The sequence below is a fragment of the Notamacropus eugenii genome, chromosome 3, assembly GCF_028372415.1.
Source record: "Notamacropus eugenii isolate mMacEug1 chromosome 3, mMacEug1.pri_v2, whole genome shotgun sequence".
Taxonomy (NCBI): Eukaryota; Metazoa; Chordata; class Mammalia; order Diprotodontia; family Macropodidae; genus Notamacropus; species Notamacropus eugenii.
This window is the reverse complement of record NC_092874.1, coordinates 374993078-375010524: the sequence shown is the minus strand read 5'-3', so window position 1 is coordinate 375010524 and position 17447 is coordinate 374993078. Positions and strand designations below refer to the sequence as shown.

The window sequence follows — 17447 nt, the reverse complement described above, 5'->3', positions numbered from 1 at the left end:
AGGGCCAGCATTGAATATAAGCACAATAAGCAATTGCCTCCTTGGTGTGATATAAAGGCTGGTGGAGTTCCCCACTTCCATAGCCATCTTTCCCACTAGCCAGTAAGGACATGTAAAATTTCACCATTGGACAATTAGTCCTCTAACTTAAGGTTCTTTCTCTTCCAGAGCCCCAGGTTAAAAAGTAATATAATACTCCTGCAAAGAAGTATCAGTTAAAGAAAATCATTAATTCTTAACAACTTCCTAAGAATGAGTTTATCAGTCATAACAAGCAGAGCCTTCTGGCAATGAAAGACTCTACAGAAAAGAATCTCTCAATCTATAAGTTCTAAAGGGAAGCAGAAAGATGGGTCAAGAGCAGAGTGACTTAAGACAAAAGACCTAGCTCTTACCTACTCAAGACATGGATAGTTACATTTCCGGTGAGCACTTATACCTAGGAAATTGGCAAATGCTACAAAAAAGAGCTTGACTTACTGTTACGTGGATTGTCCAGACTTAAGAAAGTGATGGAAAATATGTCAATAGTAAAGATTTGCAGATAGCTAAATGTTTCCTGAATGAAAGTTTAAGGGGACTGACTTACCGAGAGTTTTAATCATTAATCAAAGCTCTGACAGTTGCAAAAAGACAAGATCAACCAAAGCTGAGGATCAGTCGGTCAAGAAGAGGTGACAGGATGGAGGACAGCAGGAAAAGGAGAGAGGATGCCATACTAGATTTGAGTACCGAAGGCCTCAACTCAATGTCAGTGAAAAAAATCAAGACAGCAGTCTCCTGGCAAAGCAGGGAGAGGAGGAGATTCAACTACCATTAGCCAAATACTCAAATTTTGAAAGAGAATCAGAGTACACATGCAAATAAAGGCAGGTCAGGATATCAGTTTAGATTCAGGTAGGAAGTTGGGGGATCCTGATATCAACAAAAAAGAGACTGTGGTTTAGGGAAAACACTATAAATCTAGAGTCTAGGCTGGAAGGAAGGTGTTTACCAAGCAGATACTTAGCTACAAATGAACGAAGTAAGGGAGGGAGGGGGAAAACAAAACAAAACTGGATATTGATAAATGAATTTCATTAGAAGGCAGGAGAGGAGGAATGGGGGAGAGGGAGACGGGGGAGGGAGAAAACAGTGTTTTATTCACTCAATCAAAAATATTTACTAAGTACATACTGTGTACAAAATATTGTACACAGTAAGTACAATATCCAGTTTTAGTTTGCATCACAGTCATTTATTTCAATTAAATAAATAATTAGAAACCTGGTATATTGGGGGTAGGGGGGTGGGAAGCACTAGGTGCTAAAGTGAGAGGACAAGGATTCCAATCCCAGCTCTTAGAAGACCAGGCTCTGATAGGGGAGATTTCTGCCCTATCTTGCCCAGACCAGGCCTCCACACCACTTCTTGGCCATCTACTCTTCATGCTATCTCCACTCAGGCTATCATCCTCATATTCCCAGCCCTTTCAAGCTAGGACTTAGCATTTGAGATGCCATATTGTTCAGCTGTTTCAGTTGTGTCCAACTGTTTGTGATCTCATTTAGGGTTTTCTTGACAAATATACTGGAGTGGTTTGCCATTTTCTTCTCTAGTTCATTTTACTGATGAGGAAAGTGAGGTAAACAGGGTTACATGACTTGCCCAGGGTCACACTGCTAGTAAGTATATGAGGCCAGATTTGAGCCTAGGTCTTCCTGACTCCAGGCCTGGCACTATTCACTTCATCACCCAGCACAGGTTAATTTTCATGAAACCCTTAAAACTATTCTGAATACCCCCAGCAATACTTGGCTTTAGAGTATTTTCAATCTTTGCACCCATGACAAAGCGTGGACATACAATCTTTGAACCTCTCCTCCCCTACAAGTATAGATCTGATCCAAAATATTCACACTGACTATCTGTGCCCAACCTGTGGTGGAGCATTCCGAGCTCATGTTGGCCTGATAGGCCACAGTCCGACACACTGAAATTTCACTTTATCATGGTGATGTGTCATTTTAGTCCTCTTCAAAGATGAAGGAGAACAACCAACCAACAGATCTGATCAGTTTACCTAAAATAGAATTGCTGCTACTACAACGAAACTCTCCCAAATAAGATTAGTTTCTAGTTAGAGGTAGCTTGTGGGTGTCAGTGGGCACAGGTTGACTCAAAGGATTTGTTCTCCACAAAAGGAAAATTTAGACTTTCTCTTAGAACTTATACAAAGCCCCCAAGAAAGGCATCTCTCTCTAAGCACTCCTTCAGATATTCAAAGAGGGTCAGCCTCTAGTGAGTTTCCTAGCAATGACCCCTAGAAAACTAGGCTCCAAAACCTAACAGCCTACAGGATGAAGTCAGCTGATGTAATGGAATAAAGTGATGAATTCGGAATCGACAAGACTTGGGTTTGAATCTTGCCTTAATCATTTAATAAGTATATAAGCCTAGTCAAGTCATATAATCTAAGCCTCAGTTTCTCCATTTGTAAAATGGGAAGAATAACAGCACCTACCTCACAGGAACAAATCAAATGAGATAATAAATTCAAAGCACTTTGAAAACCTTAAGGTACTATAAAAATATTAGCTGTCATCACTACATTAGTTGAGACCTACCTCCAACCTCCCTAGTAAACTTAAAACAATGTTAGAAAAGTCACATGACAGGTATGTATTAGCTAATCTAAATTCTTTAACTAAAAGATTCCCCTTTCCTTTTTTTTTAAGGCAAAAAGATACATCAAAGTAAAGTTTATGTCATAATATCCTAGGAAAACATGAGACGCTTCTGTTAAAGTATTTGGACCATGGTCTTTCTTTTCCCTAAACAACAAAGTAAGAAATGTGCAATGTGATAGTCCACAGACTACAAACAGTCTACAGAAACATAAAGAGGAAGTGACTGGCAGGAAGGGAAAAAAGGAGATGGTAGGGGCAGTAAGTAGGACCTAGGAATTCTATTTAGTGTCATGAAATCACTGGATCTCCCCAACCCTGGAGGCTGAACTCTAAACACACAGCTAATTCTTAATAGTCTCAAAAAAAATTTAAAAAGCCTTCGATGCAGGCTGCTGAAGTGCATGAAAACATCCAGTTCCACATAAACTGTTATAGATGGTGCATGATTTTCTCTCCATAGATTCTGTATCTACTTCTAGGTGTGTGTGTTGTTTCCTTGGCTAGCACATAAGTTGTTTGAGAGCACAGATTTTTTTGTTTTGTCTTGAATAATGCCCACTACATTCATGGGGTTTAATAAATGCTTGGAAAATTGCTTATTGATCAATTTCTCTAGCTCACTTTTCTATTTATGAATACAAAGGTCCTGACTATGAATGGAGCTAAGCACCACTGATGCTAACTAAACATAGCTACTCATAATATACTTACTTTCATATTTACAGTAACTGGGTCCATCATTATAGTGTCTCTCTCTTGGGGGGATAAAGAAAAAAAATCATTTAAAAGACACATGCACAGATTCTGAAAGTGATCAAACCATCCTTGAAATTGTTCACCTTGAAACAAATTACTAAGAATTAGTCAAATTGGAAGCTCTCAGATGGCAAAAGCTAGATTTCCTACTTTTGTATAGTGAGTTTCCAATAAGGTTGAGTGGAAATAAAATAGAGGCTTTTCAAAATTGCTTTTTAAAAAAATCATCAATCCACACTAAACATCCCTTGTTATATTATGCATACTACCATATTTACATTTTATCTATAACATGATATTTTGATCTAAAACAAAGAACTTTACCTATTTCAAACCCTCCCCCAAAGTATCTAATTAATTTCTCATTGACATTAATCCACCACCAATTTCTAATGAAATGTCACGTCTAAAGGCACAGAGGTAGACCCTGGGTTCTTATACGCTGGGCAAGGAGAGCTTAAGGTCTGGCTGGTGGGTCCTGCCCAAGATGGAAAGTTAAAGATAATGGATTTATCTGCCTTCAGATCAGCATAATGAAATTGGGAGAGGTTTGTCACCAGGAAGTTGGTAACCAAGTGATTAATGTTTTTTAGCCACAGAAACCATGGCATTCATGACAATGAATTTATTAACCAAGGCATGAAGGAGTTCCCATAGTAATGAATCTTGACTTGTGGTTAAATTAACCTAAAGAAAGAATCTGTAACTTACAGTTAATTCTTAACCCACTGATAAGTGTGTATGAGTACATATGTGTATGGATATGTGTGTGTGTGTGTGTACACACACTCGAGTGTATATAATTTTGTCTTCCTCTCATTCTACACACAAGAAAAGACTCCTGTCAATCCTGAGCAGGAAATGCCTGTTCCAGTTGGGGTACAAGACAAGTATTACCTGTAGTTCTACTAATCACATCTAAGTCAAATCATTAGATTGTAAAAGCTTCTTGAGGGGTCAGGGGCTGTTTTTGCCTTTCTTTGTAACCCTAATGCTTAACAAAGTTGAGCACACAGTAAGCACTTAATAAATGCCCAGGATTGAAAAAGAATAGAGGTTGTTGCTGCAATAGGAGGGACAGATTGTAGTGGCTAGGGTTACCATCAATTGAAACAGACAGGAAGTATCTCTTTGGCCACCTTTGCATACAACGAAGTTAGATCAGTTACCCAACCCCTCCCTTACCCAACGTTTTGTCCATCAGTTAAGAGCACTTTCCGAGGTTTCATCTTTCACAAATATTATACTATATGTTGTGCCTTTACAAAGGGTTGGAACAAAACTCAGTTTCCAAGAAATTTAATATCTAATGAATGAATCCATAAGAAAGAGAAATAAGGATACCAAAGAGCAAATAGAAAGTGACAGCCATGGAAAGTGAGTGGACAAAGATGGCTCATGCACCAGAGTAACTAAGGATTCTAAAATTTCTTTTAAGAGAACAATTACTGCTTTTTGATGTAAATAAGATACACACATTTTAGATTTAAGTTGCCCATGATTTGGATCTGACAGAAAATCTGATTCAGGGTATAGTTTTTTTGGTGTGTTTTTTTTCCTAATCTAACCTAAGATTTCACCAGGGGCCAAGAAATCTGTGGTATGGAAATTTGCTCAACCAAAGTAGATCCAACAGTCTGTAATTTATAACTTAAGAGAGTTGCCTAGAGAACTGTGAAATAAAATGACTTGTGCAAGGACATACAACTTGTATGTGTCAACCTATCCACTATTCATGCTTCTGCTACAAGAGATTAGTATACAGCTAAAATGACAACACCAAAAATAATAACTCCCAGGGGTAACTAATACATAGGATGATAGATCTAGAATTGGAAGGAACCTTAGAGGTGATCTATTCCAACAACTTTGTTTTACAAATGAGGAAATGAAGCTCAAAGTGACTTGCCCAAGGTCATACAGGCAGGAATGAACAAACAGAACCCAGAAACTCTACAGTTTCTACTCTTCAAATCCAGAGATCTTTCCAATGTAGCATCACTGACTCTATTGTAGCTGACTTTTTTCCACCAAAAATGTAATTTAAGCAGAATTCTTTAGTTTTCATGATCTAATCATGAATGCTAGAATGATTTTTAAAACACAATTTTAGTTTTTTTCTGATTTAATTTCAATTTAATTTTCTGTATGACACATCTTTAGTACTAAATAATAACCAAGAACATGGAATACTTATGATGCTTTGCTTTCATCCATAAAGTCAATATGCCATTAGGAAAAAAAACAGTGCAGGTCGGTGACCAGCCAGGCTTGTGGCTGACAACTAAAAATTTTACAAATTTTATCTCTGTTCAACTTGATTAAATGGGAAATTTCTTACAAAATTCAGCTCCTGATATAATTTCTTCTATTACTTCTAACTCCCATTCTTTACACTAAATATTGAGATGAAGTTTGTAAAAAGAGTCTTCTTGGATAGCAAACCTTTGTCTGCTATGCTCTGACATGCTAAACAAATTCACTTATTCTTATCCAGCCTTCAGAATACAAAAGGACCTAAAAATAGTAAAACTGGTGGTATAGAAGTATTTTTACAGAGTATTTTTACATAAATGGGGAGGAGGGGACAGGGAAGACACAGACTTCTGGTTTGGGTCTGGGATATATTCAATTTAACAAGCACAGATTGAAGGCCTACCACAAAAAAAGGCACTATGCAGGGGGGCTGTGCTAAGGAATGGATGTGGTGGTGACAAATATAAGTATTACCTCACTCTTGGCTCTGCAGGATTTTAAAAGTTAGAAGGGAAGATGAGAAATGAACACAAACAACTCTAAGTCAGAATGTGATAAAGGCAGAAACAATGCACAAGGCTAGGGATGGGAACTGAGGCTGTGATTTTATTGACTGAGGTAATTCTCTAGACCAGAAGTAGGGAGGTATGGTCTCTGCAAGTTATAGTCTTAGAAAGTTGCAAGAGGCATAAAAAGATTAAGTGACTTGCTCAGGGTCACAAGTGTATAAATGAGAGACTAGACTTAACTCAGACTTAACCTAGCTACAAAGCTGGTTCTTCTCCACAGAAGAGTAGGAAGGAAGAAAGGAAGGGAGGAAGGGGTAGAGATGGGGGACAAGAGGGAATAAGCATTTTTCATTGTTTTTCAGTGATGTCTGACTCTCCATGACCCCATTTGGGGTTTTCTTGGCAAAAATAGTGGTTTGCCATTTCCTTCGCCAAATCACTTTACAGATGAGGAAACTGAGGCAAACAGGGTGAAGTGACTCACCCAGGATCACATAGCTAGTAAGTGTCTGAGGCCAGATTTGGACTCAGGAATATAAGTCTTCCTAACTCCAGGCCCTGCACTACTCTACCCAGGCCACTGCACCACTTAGAACATTTATAAATGGCTTACAGATACTAAGCTAAACACCAGTCATACAAAAAAAAGTAAAAAGAAATATAGTCCCTGCCCCCAAGGAGCTTACAGTCTACTTGACATTTGAGCAAGGTCTTGAAGAATAAAATTTCAGAAAGCAAAGAGACTGGGGGGGGAGGAGAATTCATGATCTGAGAATTCAAGGTAGAGAGATACGAAAGCAAGAGCAAAGGCAGAAGTATTATAAAACAAGAGATGCAGAGAAAAGCAGGGGGGAAGTGTTGTACCGTAGAGTTAGGGAAAAAACATAAAGGGCCTCAAAGCTAAGCTCCAAAGTTTGAGACATATATCTTTAGGGGTGAGGAACCTGCAGTCTCAAGGCCACATGTGGCCCTTACATCCTCAAGTGTGATCCTTTGACTGAATCCAAACTTCACAGAACAAACCCCCTTGATAAAAGGATTCCTCCTGCAAAACTTGGCGTCAGTCAAAAACGTAGCACCCAAGGTGCATGAACTGTCTAACTGTAAAAGTGTATGAAGGAGTTACTTGATACTTTTAAACAGGGGTATAACAAAATGATCCGAGTTGTGCTTTAAGACACTAACTTTAGTAAGTGTGAAAGAGGGATTAGAGAGCACAGCAAACGAGGCAGACCATTTAGGAGTCTATTGCAATAGTCCAGTAGCACTGGGAACAGAAAGCAAGACAATGAAATAGTGATCCATGTTAGTGGGGCTTAATGGTAGTAGACAAATAGTGTCCATGTGAATGAGTACAATGACTCAAGTTTAAGAACTAGAGATTCCTAATCTTTCATAGAAAAAGAGGCTAAGTGACTGATAGATCCTGTACCATGATAATAATCCATTAAGCAAATTTGAAAAAAAAAATGCAACAGCCTTTTTTTTTCTGACTCATAGAGAAGGAACAGACATCATCACAGACATTACTTAAACTGTCTCTAGATCCAGAAGACCATTTGATCGATTTCCAGGACTTTTTTTTTTTTTAAATAATTGAGTGCCAAAGAATAAGACATTATTTTCATTTGATAAGTTGCTTTCTCCTGGCAAATAAAAATCAAATATCCAATGGCAAAATTTGATCTCTTGTCTAAAACACTTTCAAGTCCCACTGTTTCACTCTTAAGAGATAATGTGGGATAATTGAAAAGATGGGGGAACTGGGAGTCATGACACCATATATATGACCCCGAGCAAGTCACCAAACCGATTCAACCAGAGTTAATTCATCCATAAAATGGGTATAATTATAATAGTACTTGTTCTACCCTAGCTTACAGGATTGTCATGAGCAAATGCTTTGAAAGCATTTTCAGAAAACAGAAAACTTGAAATCAAAACATAAAAATGTTATTATTCACACCCAGTCTTTGGTCAAAATAATAAAGTCTACGATCACTCTTCTTTTGGTATGGCTTTCCTATCAAGAACTACTTCACAGTTTTAGGAATTCATCAGTGTCATCACCCCTCTGATGCCTCAGTCCCCCCACTGCCTATGTGGATGCTGCTTGGGAGTTGCCATGCCCAAAAAAATATCATTATCTGGTGCTGAGCCTGTGTCTGAAGTAGGCTGATCCTGGGACAACAACCTGACTCAGAATCCGTTGCCAAAATCACATGCAAAGCATTTCCAACATGGTAGACCATAATAGGACATATACATAGCCTGCAAGGCCTCCATACACCAGGAAGCACAGGGTTAAGATTTAGTAGGGTCTATGCAAATTTAAATCTCAAGAAACTTGCAAAAAAAAAAAAAAGCAACCAATAATTTTGAGAAGAGAGCAGCCTGGCTTAGCAGCTTAGCAGGGGAAGGGGCTCCAAGACAATGGTTCATTTGTCACAGACATACTGTGTGACCCTGGGCAAATCATTCAACCTCTCAGTGACAGAGACTAAAAATTTCAGAGAAACTGCCAATACACTGGTCAACGGAATCTCCTTACTGGGAGTACTGGCATTCACCAATAACATCACAAGGGTAGTAATTTTTTTTTTTCAAATAAAAGGGATTTACGGTACTCTTATTTCCCATTTTTTTAAAGGAGGAAAATTATACTATGTTTGAAAACACTATAAATTTAGGGAAAAAATACAATAACGAAGGATGTACAGAATAAAACCAAATCCTTGACATTCCTGAACAACAATAGAAAACATGTATTCTGAACTTTGAAGATGCTTTTATTAAAGTTCAGCAAATCCCCCGATTTCGGAATTCCGACTTACTCCATCATTCATCAGTATCCTACTGAAACACACTGGATTCAGAAATCAGCTGTCCCTTTCCTTCCTCTCTCCCAAGCGCACAGAACCCTTCGGTAGAGAGGATAAAAGTTTACTAATGAATAAGGACTATCTGCCAGGGTGCTTTCGGAGGCTTCTCTCCACTCGGGAGGGCAGGCTCCGCTTCCCCCTCGCCCCCGCCGCCCATATTCACCCCGAAGCCTTGATGGCGTATGTATAAAAGTGACAGCTTGGAGCCGCAATGGCCAGGGCTGCCGGAATCCTTCCGGCCCTGAAGCATTAGGCCGCTGGAGCTGACTACAGGCTTTCCAAAAATGAAGCCGAGATCAATGGAGTGCATTTGCTCTTCCTTCCGGAGACGTCCCGCAGGACTTCATATACTTACCTCACCTCACCCCACCCACCCATGCACTTCCCACTTTTGGGTCCGTCTTGACTCTTGACAAGGATACAACTCCCCCCCCCCCCCCCAAAAAAAGGGAAGTATCTTTAAAAGTCGTTTGGAGAATTTTTTTAAAGGTATAATCAAGCGATTGACTTTATGTTACAGACATCCCCCCAGGAACGCTGCAGAGCTGCCAGTGCGTGCGCTCACCCCCAGATCTCAAAACTCTTGTCATCAAAAACAATCCTGTCATTTCTTGAACTTAAAAGTCATCGATCACCCTCCAAACTGGTTCGCTCTGTAAAGAGAAGAGGGCTCGGCGGCAGCGCAGGGAAGCAGGGCAGCCTGGCACCCGGGTGGAGCCCCTCCCTTACCTGGCTTGACGGGCTTAGGGGGCGGCTTGGACATCTCTCCAGCCGGGGCGGCGAATCCGAAAGGCCGGGGAGGGAGAAGACCAAGTACAAGTCTGAGTCCGGCTCCTCGGCCGCTCTCTCCTGCCCAGCCCACCCCTCCTCGAAGGGGAAGAAGACTGGAAGGGGGGCTTCCTCCAAGCGGTGCTCAGCGTCCCGAGCGCTCGCTCAACGAGGAAGTGAAGGCTACCTCAGCAAACGCTAATTGGCTCGCGGGCCCCGAGTGCTCCAGCGGCTGCAGCGGCTCATGCACGCAGCAGGGATGCGGAAGCGGCGGCGGCGGCAGAGGCGGCGGAGGCAGCCCAGCCCCAAGCCGAGCCCAGGCGGGACGGAACGGGCCCGGGAGGGAGCGCGCGGGCGAGCGCGGGCACGGGCGGCGCGCCCCACCTCTGAGCGGGCGCGGAACCCGAGCTGGGGCCCCGCCCCCAGGCCGGAGCCGGAGCGGAGGGTCAGCCGACGGGACTGGACTGCGCGCTGCCTGCGGCCTGCGTGCCTCGCGGCCGCCCCGGGAAAGTGCCGGAGCCCCCCGGCTTTGGTGTCGAGGGTCTGAGCTGATCACCCGCGCTGACGGTCTGCCCTGAAAGCTGCTCGTACGCTCTGGGGGACCGGTGGCGAAGTGGTGCCCGCCCGGGACTACCTGCCAGGTGAGTACCTGATCGGTGCGGCGCTGCGCCTGCGGGGTCTTCACCCAGGTGCTCGCTTGGCCACCGCGCCTCCCCCTTTTAGGGGTGCCTCAGGTCGCACTTTTTCGAGGAGAAGGTTGTTGTCACCATGAACATTCCACCAGGAGAGCTGCCGCCTGACGTGGGGAATAGAGGAGGCAGAAAGACCTGGGTTCGAGTCCTGTCTTTTACACCTCGTGGGCAAGTCTTTCAGCCTCTTGGTGACTAAGCAACTCTGCGAAGTGCAAATTACCTACAATGACCAGCCACTTCATTGGTGGAGGGAATTTCCACATGGCGTGGTTTCTTCCCAAACAAACGAGATCAAGGTTCTCTTCTTCTGTCACCACCACCCCCTCTGTAAAATAAATGATTACCTGGCCTTCTTATGTAAGACCTGATGGTAGGGGTGGGGGAAACTTCCTAATAATATAAGCTACCTAGGAGTTGGGCTGGTTCTGTTGCTAATAAGCTTATAAGCTCCTCGCTGGACCCCTTCCAGCAACTGGTTTTATATTATATATATATATATATAGTGTGTTTCTGTTGTGGAGAGGTTTACTTTTCAACTATGAGTTGGACTAGATTGCTTCTGTGACTTTTAAACGTCTAAGGCTCATAAATTTAGAACTGAAAGTAACTTAGAGGCAATTTGGTCCAGCCTTTTGATTTTGAGTAGGAGGAAACTGACTTGCCCAAGGTCACTTAAGTAATGAGCATCAGAGGTACAATTTTCCCCCAAGTCCTCTGACTCCAGAGTCAGTCTCCTTTCCATTATATTATTATTACCTCCCAAAATGTAGACTATCGGTAACTACTAACTGGTATGCTTTCTTTCCTGTCTCTACAAAATTTTCATGAATATAATCTTCAGATGAACTGGAAACATCCTTGTTGAAGGTATGAGGAGGTTACAGGCTTTTCCAAATTCTACAGCAAACTGCATCTGTACAGTCACATTTGACTGAATATACCATGGAAAATAAAAGATCCCAATGTGCTTGTTATTTGACAAATAGAGGGGAGAAAAAAGCAAAATTTCACTTTGAAAACTGCTCCAGTGAAGCTCTTGTATACATAAATACAGTTTGTACAAAATTCCTTGAAACACCTAACAACAGAAGCACTAAATCAGATTAATATCAAGCAGGTCAGAAAAGAGGCAGACATTCTCACCCAAGGTATTTGCCAGTATCATGTAGTACAGTGTCCCAATGAAAAAAGCCGTGCCCTACAGATGAAGAAGTCTTCTCAAAGTCACCCATTTGCAGGTAACATTCTGCTGAGTGCATCAAGCCTTGCAGCATTTTGCAGTGCTCCTCCCCCACCCCAACAAGATCCATAATCCCTTCTGAAGCTTGGGTTTACAGTTAAAAAAAGTGGATGAAGCACACCTGTTGTTCGGTAGAAGTCATCTAGTTAGATGGCCAGTCCATATTGCTGATCCATCATTGTTACATTGTTGTTCCATTGTTGTTGTCTGCTTCATTCTTGAAGAGGACCATGACATTAGGAAGGTGATGCCGTAACTTGCAAGTGAATAGGGTTTAAGTGAGTGAGGGCTGTGCAAGATCACCAGCCTCACTTTCTCTTCCAAAGCCATCTGGATCCAGTGGCAAGATACAGATACAAGATACAGGAGAACTGGAGATCCCACCTCCCTCATCGTTACATTGTGTGTGTTAGTCTTTCGTTGCCAAAGAAGACCATGCCTTCAGAGAGATGATGACATGACTTGCACTTGACTTTGTTTTGAGTGAGGGAAGGCTATGCAGGTCATCAACCTCACTTCTCCTCCAGAGCCATCTGAAACCAGTGACCAGATATTCAGCAGGATGACTGGAGATGACCCAGGATGAGGCAATTGGGGTTAAGTGACTTGCCCATGGTCACACAACTACTGAGTGTCAAGTGTATGAGGTAAGACTTAGGTCCTCCTGACTCCTGCACTGGTGCTCTTTCCACTGCACCCCTAGCTGCCCCTCATCATTACATATACCTTGGCCAAAAACTGGGATTTGTTAATGAGCCAGGCCTAGAACTGAGTAGAGGGAAGGAAATATGGTAGATTACCTTTGGAAAAATTGTGTAGTGCCTTTGATGACCCTGAACTTCTCTCAGAAAAAAAAAAGCCTGTTATTTTTACTCCAATATTATTTTTTATTAAATTAACAAATAATCATCCAATATGAATATTAATACAGTTGTACTTTGCATGAATTGAAAATATATTAAAGATATCCTGTGACACCCATGCAAACAGAGGACGGGGAATGACCAAACAGGCAAAAAATGGGGGGAGGGAGAGTGGACCTGTGGCAAGTAGAGGGCTGAGGTTAAATTTTACCGCAAATTGAGTATGAGTGAGCAGTGGCCTGCTGTTGTGAAAAATGCCAACTAGAATCATGCTTTCACTATATGCTGAGTTTAGAACAACCTTATAAACTTTTTATAAATATACTTCAAATGGGATGTGGAGAAACTGAAGCAGGACATAATAATAGTAACAAGGATAATTAGAATGGCAAATAGGTCTTAACAGTACAGTTTAAAACAATTGGTATTGTTTTAGTCTAGAGAAGGGCAAAGCTAAGATGTGGCTGTGATAGAAGCATGGGGTTTTGCTTTGTTTTTTCAACATAGGAAGGCTAAGCAGGTATTTTCCACATCTTTGGAAGACAAAACAAGTGGAAATTGACTTACAGGAAAATGACGAAGATTGTGATTAGACATAGGGAAGAAACAAATTGATTATTACAGTAATAAAACCGTGGAATCACTCATGAGAGGTTGAACTCTCTTTGATATACTGAAGAATGAAGCATGAAAAGGTATTTTTTCAGTGCCATCTATTTTTAAGATATTGTGCTAGGGGATGTGAAAAATATAAAGAATATGAGATACTCACCACAACTTATTTTCTAAACCTTTTCCAACCTCCCAAGGTTCCATCATCCCCCACTCTTTCAGCTGAAAGCCTTCACTTATCTTTCACCGAAAAATTTTTCTAAAAAATATTTGCTGAAAGCTCACTTTTTTTCTCTTCATGCCATATCACCTCGATGCTTTCTGCCACTATCTCTTCCTTCACTCCTGTCTCATATGAAGAGGTGTCCCTTCCGCTTGGCAAGGCTAATTTTAGGTGTGCAAGTGATCCCATTTCATCCCATCTTCTGTAGCAGATTGCTTCCTCTATCATACCAATTGCCTCATTTGTCTTCATTCTCTGCCTGTTTACTGCCTGCTTATATACATGTTCATATTACCCTATTATCAAAAAACTGTCACTAGATCCATCCATCCCCACTATCATCCCTTGTCTCTCCTTCCTTTTTTTAACATTTTAATTGTATTTCTTTTTAAATTCTGAGTTCCAAATTTTCTCCTGCTCATATCCTCCCACATCCACTAAGAAGGTAAGTAATATCATATCAATTATACATGTGAAGTCATGTAAAACATATTTCTATGTTAGCCCTATTTTTTTTAAAAAAAAAAAAGCAAGAAAAATAAGCGGAGAAAGTTATACTTCAATTTGTACTCATAGTTCATTGGTTGTCTCTCTAGAAGCGGATGGCATTTTTTCATCATAAGTCCTTTGGAATTATCTTTTAACATTGTATTGGTCAGAGTACCAAGTCTTTCACAGCTGATCATCATTACTACATTGGTGTTATTGTGCCCAGTGATCTCCAACTTCATCCCACTTCACTTTTCATCTGTTCATATAGTTCTTCCCATGTCTTTCTGAAATCATCTTCCTCATCATTTCTTATAGCATAATTATATTATCGTAGTCATATGACACGACTTGTTCAGCAATTCCCCAATTGATGGGCATCCCCTCCATTTCCAATTCTTTACTACCACCAAAGGAACTACCATAAATATTTTTGTACATATAGTTCCTTTTCCTTTTTTTCTTCTCGTTGGAATACAGGCCCAGGAGTGGTATTATTGGGTCAAAGAAAATGGACAATTTTATAGCCATTTGGACATAGTTCCAAATTGTTGTCCAGAATGGTTGGACCACCTTATTATTCCACCAGCACTTCCATTAGCGTACCTATTTTTCCCTCATCTCCTCCAGCATTTGTAATTTCTGATAGATGTGAGCTAATACCCCAATATTTTTCTGATGGTACAATGTGACTACAAGTCATGGAATACCACATATAGTCTCTGAAAATTCAAACTGCAGGTCACCCAGAAGGCTATGAGGAGGCCCATGCTGAGTGTAAATAGATCGCAAGGTACCTCCATTGCTGCCATCAGAGATATACGTGACTGAAAAAGAAGGTATACATGGTGAGGACAGTAACTAACTACTGCGCCATTGGTATCTGTGCAGCATCAAGAGACCAAGAGGAAGGCCTTTGATATGTCTCCTTGTGGAGAATTTTTGGGAGGACATGGATAAGAGTCATCCAGGATGAGAAGCTGTGTAGGGGCTGGGATCTACTTCAATGAAGGGAGCACCCACAGTGAAAAGATCCATCCAGTCATCAATCCATCAAAATATCGAAGCAAGTCTTATAACTTTGTTAAAAAGAAATGAAATAAGGTTATTTTGACAGTCAACATTTACTTAGTGCTTACTATGTGCTCAGCATTATACTAAGCACCTGGGATACAAAGAAATACAAAAACTGGCCCTGTCTTCAAGAAGACAATAGTTTCCATGTAAAAATAACTACTTGCATACCAAGTTGAAAGAAGGTAATCTCAGAGTAGAAGGCACTAGCAGCTGGGAACACTGGAAAATGCTTCAGGCATAAGATGGCATTTGAACTAGGTCTTGAAGGAAGCCAGGAGAACTAAGAGGTAGAAGTGAGGAAAGAGGACATTCTAGATGGTGGGGCAACAGATGCAAAGGCATTGTTGGGAGATGGAGTGTTGGTGAGTGAAACAGTGATTAGGCCAGTGTAACCTTATAAAATAACGTCACAGCTAGGTGGTACGGTGGATAGAATGCTGGGCCTGGGAATCAGGAAGATTCATCTTCCTGAGTTCAAATCTGGTCTCAGACATTTCCTAGCTATGTGACCCTGGGCAAGTCACTTAACCCTGTTTACCTCAGTTTCCTCGTGTGTAAAATGAGCTGAAGAAGAAAATGGCAAACTGCTTCAGTAATTCTGCCAAGAAAATGCCAAATGGGGTCAAGAAGAATCAGACACAACTAGAAACAACAGCTGGATATAAAGTCTGTAAAGGGGAGAAAAATATAAGAAGTTTGGAAAGAGAGAAAACCCATACCACCTTGAAGTCATCACCACTTCCTTATCCTAATAGTATATGAAGCTAAATCCTCAAAGAGGATTTAAAGGTTTTCATTGCCTGGCCACATCCTGCATTATTTCACAACTCCTCTCCATGCACTCTGAGGTCCAGCCGTACTGAATTTCTTGCTGCATTTCACAGACAGCAGTACATCTCTCATTTCCATTTCTTGTCATTGACTGTCCTCTGTCCCCAGAATGTTCTCCATCTCCACCTCCACGTCTTGGAATCCCTAATTTACTTTAGGACCCAGCTCAAGTACCACCTTGCTCAGGATGTCTTTGCTGGTCACAACTGCTAGTGCCTAAGGTTACCTAGTGTCTGTGTGTGTGTGTGTGTGTGTGTGTGTGTGTGTGTGTGTGTGTGTGTGTGTGTATGTACACAATATGGAGAAATTAACTAACCAGCTAGGAAATAATGACAATGCCAAAATTCAAACCCCGGTCCTTTCACTCCAAATCCAAGGGTCTTTCCACTACACAAGAGCTTCCTCCTGTGTTCACAATTTAATATTTAATTATTTAACATTTAATATTTTTTTCTCAAATTTTGCTGGGACTCATCACTAAGGACATTAGCTGGTGGTATCCTGTCTATAGTTTGTAGTTAATTCTTTGCTTCTTGTGTCATTCATTACACTGGGATCTCCTTGAGAATAGGGACTATTTTTCACCCTTTTTTGTATTTCCACTACTTAGCAAGGTGCCTGGTACGTAGTAGCTGCTTAATTAACATTGACTGACTTTTACCCATTCCTAAAAGTGGGACATTGGCCTTTTTCCAATACCATAATACCGGTCTGTAATTGTGTGATGATAGATAGATTAAGGGAGATATTTGGACAGTAAAAAACCATCCCTGCTCCCCTCAAATCAGAGCACATTATCTACCTATGAGGTATGGGTCTAGACACTACTATACATATAGACTGAATATACAAGAAAAATACAACTAACAAAAATCAGTACAAGAATATATTGGCAGTTACTAGATTCTGTTCTCTGACTCCTCCAAGATCACCATCAGTTCTTCTGCCTCTCAGCTGTATACAAGGTATGTCAACACTCACAGGTGCTAAAATTTAGTACAGCTAATTTTGAATTCATTTGGGGCAGTTAGATGCCTTCAGGACATAGTAAGAGAATAGCTCATTTAACTTTTTTTTGTTCTTTCTACCGAAATATTATTTAATACATGTAAATACATATCTATTTCACTCTTGCTCTCTCAAAAGGATCTCTCCTCCATCCTGATTCTACCTGGCTCTTAACACTAAGCAATGCCTTCAAGAAGTGTTTGGGGATATTCCTAATTAGAAATCCATTTTCATCAAAAGTATTTAAGAACCTTATGATACACCAATTAGCCAGATTAAGTCTTTGCTTCCCAGGAAGAGAGAACAGTGAATGGTTTATTTCCCCAGTGTCTTCACTGGGTATCTTCAAGGAGTGTTAAAATTTTTTCAGAACTAAATTTAGTTCACTTTAGAGTCTTGTAGAGTCTTGTGTGAGTATTTATGAATGTATCCATGGGTGCATATGATTATTTGTTCTTGTATATACATGAATAAATTAATAAACATATAATTATGTATAATGGGCACATATCATAGAACAACTCTTTGAGGAGTCCCTGAAAATAGGATTTAAGACTCAGAACTTCAGATAG

The 17447-nt window shown here is 40.8% G+C and overlaps 2 protein-coding genes across 3 annotated transcripts in view; one reads left to right on the top strand and one right to left on the bottom strand.

Annotated features, from left to right (window-relative positions):
* The window catches only part of OSTF1 (osteoclast stimulating factor 1), a 61538-nt gene extending 51272 nt beyond the window's left edge, over nucleotides 1-10266 (bottom strand). The window contains exon 1 of the mRNA XM_072597474.1: nucleotides 9802-10266. Coding sequence (XP_072453575.1) covers nucleotides 9802-9835 — 34 coding nt within the window. The 5' untranslated portion in view covers nucleotides 9836-10266. The remainder of the gene's footprint in view (nucleotides 1-9801) is intronic.
* An 81-nt stretch (nucleotides 10267-10347) lies between these two features.
* The window catches only part of NMRK1 (nicotinamide riboside kinase 1), a 30631-nt gene continuing 23531 nt past the window's right edge, over nucleotides 10348-17447 (top strand). The window contains exons 1-2 of one of the 2 annotated variants that reach the window (XM_072597473.1): nucleotides 10348-10481; nucleotides 12300-12419. The gene's annotated coding sequence lies outside the window, so the exon portion shown is untranslated. The remainder of the gene's footprint in view (nucleotides 10482-12299; nucleotides 12420-17447) is intronic. The other variant, XM_072597472.1, reaches the window with a different exon arrangement.